At 41.2% G+C, this 9,938-nt stretch overlaps 1 protein-coding gene across 1 annotated transcript; it reads left to right on the forward strand.

The window, feature by feature from the left end:
- The first annotated feature begins 5,480 nt into the window (after positions 1–5,480).
- Positions 5,481–7,833, forward strand: LOC145823593 (uncharacterized). The gene is made up of 3 exons (XM_082923077.1): positions 5,481–6,081; positions 6,171–6,889; positions 6,964–7,833. The coding sequence occupies exons 1-3, from the start codon at positions 5,481–5,483 to the stop codon at positions 7,543–7,545; spliced, it is 1,902 nt and encodes a 633-aa protein (XP_082779203.1). The 3' UTR covers positions 7,546–7,833.
- Positions 7,834–9,938: the final 2,105 nt, after the last annotated feature.

Consider the following 9,938-nt stretch of genomic DNA (forward strand, 5'->3'; position numbering starts at 1 on the left):
AATTCTTCAATCTAACTGTATTACTAGACACTGTTAAATTCAAGAATAAATATGAAAATTCACTTAAAAAAATTATTTTTTAAAATATGTCATGTATCATTAATATGAAGACTATCTTAAAAATATTATAGTTTTAGTATCCAAAATATGTTATCTCTATTTTTTGATATTCAAATTTACATGCCTACTAACGAAGTTTAGTTCGGAACCAAATTTAAATATTTTTTCATTTATTTTATATTTTAGTAAATAAATTGACAAAACAATTTAAACCTTAGGAATTAAAATGACATAAACCTCATATTTTGCCTAGCAAAAAAGTAAATAATTTTTTTTTTTGGGTAAATTACACTTACCACACAAGAGATTAAAAAAATATAATAAATTTCACAAGTTTTGTATAATTACATTGACTTGCCTATTAAAAATATTAAAACAATCGCAATTAATGCAAATAATATGTAAACACTAGAATAATAAATAGGGTAAATTACACTTTGTGCTCTACATATTTAGTCATTTTCTCACTTTGGACTTTCATGTTTTAAGTTTTTTTCATTTTACTCTTAAAGAAAATTTCTGTTCAAAATTATATAGAAAATGACACATTAACATTCATGCGGTATAAAAAAATATTTTCTTATATATAACTCACACTTGTAACATAAACTTAAATTTATGTTTTGTGAAAATTATTGTGACATTTTTTGTCTAGTTTTAAACATAAGTTAGTTTTAGTAGTAAAGTGAGAAAAATTTGAAACACATGAAGAGCCAAAGTGGAAAAAAATAAACTTTAACTGCCAAAATAGAAACATGATCAAACATAAATGAGGCAATTTGTAATCAACAATGATTTAGACCACTAAAAAATACACCACTAATAGCACTAATGCATTGGGATTGGCAAAAAAAAAGAAAAAAAAGAAAGAAACAAGGCATAGAAAGTGGGGGGCCCACTGCCACATCATTAGTGGTCCTTCTAGTGCTCCATTTCTAGTGCTCCCAAGCATTGTTCATTTGCAATTTAGCCTAATAAATATGATAAAATATATATTTCAGTATAAAAAAATATGATAATAGCAATTTTATATTCATAGGATTAACTAATCATTAATAAAAATAAAAGGGTGAATTACACTAACAGTTCCTGTAATTTGAAACTCATGTCACTTTGGTCTCTGACTTTTTAATTGTGACATATTTGACCATAGATTTTGAATCTTATTCCAAATAAAGACAATTGAAGATACTATTACTCAATTTCAAGGACAAAGTTATCAATTTGATAAAATATAAATTAATTTGATAAAAATAAATGTCAAAAAAAATATTTTTGAATTTTTAAAAATTATTTCGACCCACCAAAAATAAAATTATGTAAAATTGATTTTTAAAAATTCATGTAATGCATGTATGTAAAATTGATTTTTAAAAATTCATGTAATGCATGGTTGTTAGGCTTTGGTGGGTCGAAATAGTTTTTAAAAATTATTAAAAATAGTTTATATTTTAAAAATTATTAAAATTCAAAAACATTTTTTTGATATTTATTTTTATTAAATTAATTTATATTTTATCAAATTGACGACTTTGTCCTTAAAATTGAGCAATGATATCTTTAATTGTCCTTATTTGGAATAAGATTTAAAATTTAAGGTCAAATGTGTCACAATTAAAAAGTTAGGGATCAAAGTGACATAAGTTTCAAATTATGGGGACCGTTAATGTAATTTATCCAAAATAGAATTAAGTCATATGTTAAAATTTTATGAGAGCATGATATATTATACCAAAGTTATGGGGTCAATATATGTGCGGGGGTGATTTCCGCACTATGAAGAAGGGTTGAACTTCGTGGATGAACAGCGTGCTTTGGGAATTGAAGACCTGCACAGAATAACAAACGGTGAGGCTGCCCGACCGGGGTTTGGTCGGAAACCCCTCCGATGGTAAAGTCAGGGACTTAGGAAGAAGAAGAAGAGAGAATGGGTGTATATGTGTTAAGTGTGTGTATTTTTCGGATCCCTTCAGAGTGAATAGTGTTCACCTTTTATAGGAGAAGGTTGTTTGTCGTTCAAGTCCTTCTCTCTCCGCCATCTGTCCAACGTGTCTTATTCGTGGTCGTCTCCTATTGGAGGAGGACGACCACTCCGCCTGACACTCGGGTGCAGGTCTGTTTTGTTTGTCTCATTAGCGGACATCTCTCATTGGAAGAGGACGACCACTCTGCCTGCCATTCAGACGCAGGTCTGTCATATATGCGCCTTGTCCCTCTGCGCCTCCATGTCTCCACGTTCTGTTCATACAGAGGGGGAGGAGCAAGGTTGTTTGTCTCTTGTGGGCCCAAGAAAGATCTTTAGTGAATTGGCCTTCTCTGAATTGGTCTGCTCTAGAACGGTTGTCCAACCAGGAGGTCCTATATGTTGCTCAACCCACTTTGGAGTGGTTCTGTCCATCTGGAAGGTCCACCGTGTTGCCCGGCCCACTTTTGAGTGATGCTCGTACATTGGGCCGAACTCTTATGATTGTCTTGCTTCGGAGCAAGTGTTGGCCATAGGGCTGAGGTCCGACCTAGCTCCACTTTGGAGTGAGTATTGCAGTGGACCTAGCACCAAGACTTGATTAATTTTCACCCACTTCATTTACCCCCTGGCTTGCGCTTACGTTTGGCGAAGCGAAAGCCAATTCTGTCACCAACTTCGAAGTTTGGGTGATCACAACTTAATTTGAGCTCCATGAGCTGGATTAAAAATTATTGTTCATTCTAACGTATGCGTCTGCCCAATGTTTTGTAGCTCGGTTGTGCCCCTAAACTAAATGTGTCTTCACTAGCCTTGTAATTGTCTAGCTTGATGCTCCTTCAGTCGGCTGAGCGTCGCTGCTTAACTTAAAATATATATATATATATATACACGAAAAATTTTTTATTTTTTATTTTTTATTTTTTATTAAATATATATATATACACGAAATTTTTTTAATTTTTTTATTAAATATATATATATACACGAAATTTTTTTTTTTTTTTTATTAAATATATATATATATACATATATTCCTAAAGTTGGACAAGTGGACTAAGCAATACCATTGCCATGCATGGTAATAACATGCAAAAACCATTTGCTGGGCACTTGGCACTGTTTTGCACTTGGTGAAATAGACGTGGGCCCTACAAACTTGACACTCCAAATCAAATTTTGCAAGTTTGCTTATGGAAATGTTTGCAGGCCACGTACTGATCACTCTCTTGCACTATTTGTCTAACATGCTCCAATGAAAAAGTGAAGCTTTCTTTGTCTGCTCGGTCTCCAACCAGGATAGACAACAATACATTTTGTCTGCTCGGTCCCATTTAAGAAATGAAAAAGTGATGCTCAGAGCTTGGTCGGTCATGCTCCATCCTATTTGAACATAATTGGCTAATCAATTGTTCGGCTCATTTTTCATCTCCTCTGCTTGGTCATCAACTTTCTTCACTGAGTCTTTTTCTTCCTCAGTCACCTTTTTGTTCGGTGGTCATCTCTTTTCATATCCAGCAGATTATTTCTTCCGTGGCCTTTGTTATTCAATCATCACAGAGTGCAACTTCCGTTTCTAGTTCGAAGTTGCCATGGCCTGTTCGGTCAGCCGAGGTCGTGCGCGGTACAAGCTTGGTCCATTGTTCACATCGAAATGTTGGGCCAATTTATGAGTCCCGTACACTTTAGCCCGGCTGGATTGTTGCTTGGCTATGGGTTTGCCGTTGGTCGGCCTTAGAAGAACAACCCACCAAATTCGCAGCTCGGTCGCTAGTTTGATTCGTTGTCATCGACGAATGAGTTCGGTCGGTTGTCGTTACTCCGTAGCTTGGTTCGCACCAGCTTTCACGCTGCTCGGTGATCTCCAATTTGTGCTCGATTCATTCTTGTTCAGTTGCCTTCGTCGTCGTTGGATCGGTCGGCGCATCTGCGACTTAGTTTGCTTATCTTCTTCATACTAGGGAACTAGACTTCTTGAACTTGTTTGCTCGCTGGTTTGACAGAGTTGCCTAGTGAGGCTTCGGGCATTCAACTTCCTTGCACGGCTCACCTGGAAAGTTCGGAGCTGGGCCAACTTCACACTTCGTTATTTCAAGTGCCCTTTAGCTCGGCCTAAAATGCTTCGGCCGACTCGTCCGTGAGCATCGCAGCTCGGTCGTCCATGATCTTGGCCTTGCCACCAGACCTCAAGCTCGGCCCTGACTAATGTCCTTACTCCGACTGTCGAGCCATCACGTGTCCACATTTGACTAGTTTGGGAGCTGTCAACATGACATAAAGGCAAGCCCATTTCAGAATTTGTTAATGAAAACAAGCAAACCCACTTTGTTTAACACTTTCTCCCTCTAGAAATTTGGATTTCCAGACCCATTTTTTCCATTCCCTTCCTGCCTCACTTTTTGACTCCAGGAATAACAGAACCTATTTTCGGAAAGAAGAGTCTGACTTTGGTTTTGCTCTTACATTTTTCTTTTTCTTGGAACTGTAAGCAATTTTGAAATTTAATAATCTGATAACTTGACCTCCAACTCTTTTTCTATAAATTCCAAACTCCTCCTTAGAAAATTGAGAGCTTGCATCAATGATGTGGTCTTCTCACTTTCTCACTCTAGAGAATTAGATATCAGAGTCTGGGGACAAACCCAGTGTTCTCTTCTTCATCAGGGTGTTAGACATGCAGTGTCCGAATTGGGTCCAGAAGACACAAGCAAGAACATAGTAAAGATCATATTCCAATCAAGCTGGCTCCGAAAACAATCCTCCTCCTCCTCATCATACCCAATCTGCAAAATCGATCGAATTCTCAAAGTCCGAAACGCCCCCACAACCCTATCGAACTTCGAACAATACAGAGACACCATCAAATCCAAATCTACCAAGCTCCCCAAAAAAATACCTACGCTGCATCGCCGACGGCAACGAGCTCCTCCGCTTCCACTCCACCACCTTCGTCTGCTCTCTCGGCCTCAACTCCTCTTCCAATCTCTTACAACCTGTTTGTCTTGCCTTTTGTTCACCGGGTTCCGATTTTGTAAGTTCTGAACTCTCTCATTTTAATAAGCCTTTCTTATTGATTTTCGGTGGACACTATTTTGTAAGTCCTCCACTGTGATTTATTTATCTACTTTTTTTTTTATTTTTTATTTAATCTCTTTTTTTTTTATTTAATCTCTTTTTTTTTATTATTATTATTATTATTATTATTATTATTATTTTTTGCTCCCTTTTTATTTTATTTTATTTAATCTCTCTTATTATTATTATTATTATTATTATTTTTTTTTTTTTTGGCAACTCATAATTTTCTCTTGGTTGCCACAGTGGGACTGCTTCATCGGAGAGGCTCGCCATCAGGTTTCCCTTGATTTTGGCACTGTAAGTCGTAGAACCCATGTATTTCCTTTCTGCCTTCACCATTACTTTTTGGTTAAGTGTAACGTTGAGAGTCGTTTAGCACATGGTTGCTCGGTCGGCCATTGTATCTCCAACCTTGCAAGTCATCCTTAGTGTAGTTGTTTGGTGGAACGTCGCACCTCCAATGGGTAAGTTTCGGAACCTAGTGGACACTTCGGCAGGAATGGATGAGTTCCGCCGAAGATATAACATTCCCAATGATGTCACATTGACATTGGCGGCGGTTGACGCGGATCGGTCGTGTACAAGCACCACAATGCCCTTCTCAATTGCCTCCATCGTAGAGGGGGGTGTTAGGTTTCCGTTGAACCCTTTATTGCGTCGATTCTTTTCTTATTTTGAGCTTACACCAATGCAAATATCGATGAACACACTTAGAGTGATAAACGGTGTCTCGGTCTTAAACGACCTCTTAGACTTGGACTTGGGTATTTGGGATATCCTTCATTGCTACTCCTTGTGTCGTAATAAAGGCGGTAAAAACTATTATGTCAAAGTTCGGTCGTTGGACCTCCAACTCGTTACTGAACTTCCTGATAATGACAAGTATTGCTCTGATTTCCTTCAAGTCGGAGGTAATTGGGAGTTTGCGGCCGAGGAGGTGGGCCGATCGAAGCGGGTTCCACGAGAGAACGGCCACCCAGGTCATTCTTTATTGTAGCTTCCTTTTATCTATTCGCTTATCGCCTGTGATTTTTTTTTTTTTTAAAGTGTTATTGTTCGTACTTTGCAGGTTCAAAGAAGCTAAAAAGGAGGCCAGAGAAAGAGCATCCGAGGGATATCAAAGTTGCACTAAGGTACGAAGATCGGTCGGCTTCACATTTGCTTAACTATGTGCGAACTTACAGACATGTCATCCAACGGAAACCCAAAGTAAACAACTTCGCGAGGGACTCACTTGAGATTGAAACCGAAGAACGAGTTGGCCATACTACCGGAGCTTCCTCTTCCGCTGTTGTTTGTTCATCAAGTGGATCACTCAGTAGAGGCTACTCTCTGTCGCCAGACTTAGCAAGCGAAATGGCTCGTCGCCAAAAGCTCAATCTTGATGCCTTAGTCTTTGGATCTGATGATGAGGACCTTCTAGCTGTTTCGACGGTCGACACCCGAGTTTCTTCTCCACCGATTGAGAGGTCTAAGGGTGGACAAAAGCATGTTGTTATTCCTTTTCCTCCCGTTGCTACTCTTGCTCTTCCTGCTGATAGGGCCTCAAAGAGGAAGAGATCCAAAGGTAAAGACGTTGCTGGGGGTTCTAATGAGCAGGGCTCAGATGAAGAATGGGTGCCTCCCTTGGAGCATAACGGCCGAGCAATCACTACATCGGACAGCACAATCTACTCAAGCGACTTGGCCTTTGACTTATCAAAGACATTGCTGTTACCTTTGGATATGGCAGAGCAAAACATTTCAAGCGACGTGTTGATCAAGGGTTCGGTGCAGATGTTAACCGCAGTAAGTCTTCTTTTATGTCTTTGTCATTTACTTAAATTTGGTTGTTGAGAATATGACATTTTGGTTTGGTGCAGTGCATTCAGAGGATGCACATCATGGATGAAAGGCGGCATCGTGAGGAGCAAGAGAAGGTTAAGACGATCAACATGTTGGCTGATGCTGATATGTCCTTGAAGGCGCCTGGTGAGGATATAAAGGAGATGGAAGATGCAAAGAAGAAGGCCGAAGCACTGATGTTCATGGCCGAGCGGAGGGCCGTAGATGCCGATGCTGCTTTGAAGTCTTTAAAGGCTAATTATCAAAGGATGGTGGACGAGGCCGAACAGAGGGGCTATGATGAGGCCGAAAAGACCTATTCAGAGGAGATTTTGAAGCTGAGGGACAAGATCTTTACTAAGGGTTGGACTGGGGCTCTGCGTGCTGCTAAAGTGGAAGAGGCTTCTCCTCTTTATGATATTGACGATATCCCTGTCCCTTCGAAGACCGCTGCAAGGGTTAGGATGAGAAGGCCTCGCCAAGGTGGAGCTACGGATGTTGATCCTTCTGGCCATTCTCCTTTCCTGCCGAGCTCTTCCTTGGTTAGACAGACTGTCAATCCTACAGAAGAGGAGCACCGCGAGGATGGACACTACGACGAGGAGCAACGCGAGGAGTAAGTTGTTAGGTTGCCTCAAGTTTTGCTTTCACTTCTGCCTTAGTAGTTCTTTTGTAATGAAACTTGGAAGTTAATGAAGTATCTTCAAGTTTTGCTTTAGTGCTCGGTTGGATAAGCTATGATACAAACCGAGCTCCCTTTTGTAATGAAGTACCTTCTAAATTTGCCAAGTGTTGAATTTGCAACTTGTACTTTCTTATTTATCTTGGAGTTCGGTCGGGTGGACCTCTTTTTTTGTAAGGCCGAACTCTTTTTAGTAATTGAAGTTTCACTTCAAGGCACTCGTTCTTTTATTTTCGCAAGTATTGAACCGCTTATCTTCAATTTTTGCTTATATGTCATGTTTGCCCCCGGCCGAGCAGAGGCTCTGTGGCCTAGCAGGCTGTCTGTTCGGTCTGATCAGGCTTCGTGCCTTAGAAAAAATTGAGAAAGTTTGTCGATGCCCCCAGCCGAGCATGAGCTCTGTGGCTCGGAAGGTTGTCTGTTCGGTCAGACCATGCTTTATGCCTTCGTAGAGAAAAAATTGTGAAAGTTTTTTATCATGTTGGTCGGCCGCCACCTGACTTGGGCAAGTTTTGGCGGGATTTAACCCTTCGTAGAGTGTAATTCTGCCCGTCTTCGAGCGTGAATTGTGAATTTGGACCGTGCTTTAAGTAACGATACTTGGCACAAATTCCACCAAGTTATACCACTTGGCACCCCGCTCCAACCAAAGGGTTGAGCATCCGGGATTGGCTTGAGTTAAGACCCGTGGCCAATTTGCTCCACCGAGCATAAATGTACAACGCAAGTAAATAAGGACAAACTATAAAACAAATTTTCATTCATTGATACTCGTAACTTTTGATTACATCAAGGCATGTTCTGAGAAATACATTACTGTAAGTATTTCATCCTAAGAATCATATCACTGGAAGTACTTCTTTAGGTTGGCGACGTTCCATGGTCTTGGGATTGCCTTCCCCGATAAGTCAGCCAGATAGTATGCGCCATTGCCAAGTGCTGAGGTAACCTTGTAGGGCCCCTCCCAGTTTGCACCGAGTTTCCCTTCCCCAGGAACTTTCTTGTGATCCATTACCTTCCTGAGTACCAAGTCACCTGGTAGGAATTGCCTTGGACGCACATTCTTGTTGAAGCTCTTAGTGAGTTGCTGCTGGTAAGCCGCCAATCGAATGAGGGCAGCTTCCCTACGTTCTTCGGCCATGTCCAGAGCTTGGGCAATAGCTTCATCATTGTCTGCTGGCTCAAAGATCTCAGAACGGATGGTAGGAAGGCCAACCTCCAAAGGGATGATTGCTTCCATCCCATAGGTGAGAGAGTAAGGTGTCTCACCGGTCGACCGACGAGGAGTAGTTTGGTAAGCCCAGAGGACATTCGGTATCTCTTCCACCCATTTGCCCTTGGCTTTTTCAAGACGCTTTTTTATCCCGTCAATAATCGTCTTATTGGACGCTTCAGCTTGGCCATTGCCCTGTGGGTAGGCCGGAGTGGAGTTTCGGAACTCTATCCTCAAGTCAGCGCAAAATCTCCTGAAGATCTTGCCATCAAATTGTGTACCGTTGTCAGAGAGAAGGACTCTGGGAATGCCAAATCGAGTCACAACATTGCGCCAAACAAACCTCTTAGTGTCTGCTTCTTTGATCTTGCACAAGGCCTCCACCTCCACCCATTTGGTGAAGTAGTCAGTTGCAGCAATGAAGAACCTTTTATTCCCAGTTCCCCTAGCTAATGGTCCAACAATGTCTAAGCCCCACTGAGCGAATGGCCAAGGACTGGTGAGAGGGGTTAGAGCTTTGGCTGGCTGGTGGATGAGAGGAGCAAACTTTTGGCACTTGTCGCACTTGCGGACGTACTGTTGGGCCTCCTTTTGCATGCGCGGCCACCAATACCCGTGTGTTAGCGCTCGGTGTGCCAAGGACCGACCACCAGTGTGACTCCCACATATTCCATCATGGATCTCATAAAGCACATCTTCCACCAGACTTGGATGAACACAGAGTAGATAAGGGCCCATGTAGGACTTCTTGTAAAGCTTGCCAGATGGGGAGAGCCAAAACCGAGAAGCTCTGTGCCTTGTCTTGTGCGCTTCTTTTTTGTCCTCAGGAAGGGTGCCATTTTTCAAGAAGGCCAAGAGTGGGTCCATCCAGCTCGGGCCCAAGTCAGTGCAAAGGACCATTTCGACTAGTTGAATACTTGGTTGGGGTATATATTCCACCCATATTTCGCGGTCGTCTCTGGAGTCGACCGAGGAACCCAGGCAAGCTAAAGCGTCAGCATGACCATTTCCCTCTCGGCCAATCTTCTCGACTTTGATGGCTTGGAACTTTCTGATCAAATTTTTGGCCTGTGCTGCATAAGTGGCCATCCGCTCATCGCGAGCCTCGTAAACTCCAG

The sequence above is a fragment of the Camellia sinensis genome, chromosome 4 (genome assembly GCF_055761805.1).
Source record: "Camellia sinensis isolate YWXY chromosome 4, ASM5576180v1, whole genome shotgun sequence".
Lineage (NCBI taxonomy): Eukaryota > Viridiplantae > Streptophyta > Magnoliopsida > Ericales > Theaceae > Camellia > Camellia sinensis.

What these genes read in the sequence shown, in the direction of transcription:
- LOC145823593 (XM_082923077.1), top strand. Translation starts at nt 5,481, where the DNA reads ATGGTTGCTCGGTCGGCCATTGTATCTCCAACCTTGCAAGTCATCCTT. An exon ending in ACGAGAGAACGGCCACCCAG is followed by an intron (nt 6,082 to 6,170) that starts GTCATTCTTTAT and finishes CGTACTTTGCAG; the next exon opens with GTTCAAAGAAGCTAAAAAGG. An exon ending in CGGTGCAGATGTTAACCGCA is followed by an intron (nt 6,890 to 6,963) that starts GTAAGTCTTCTT and finishes GGTTTGGTGCAG; the next exon opens with TGCATTCAGAGGATGCACAT.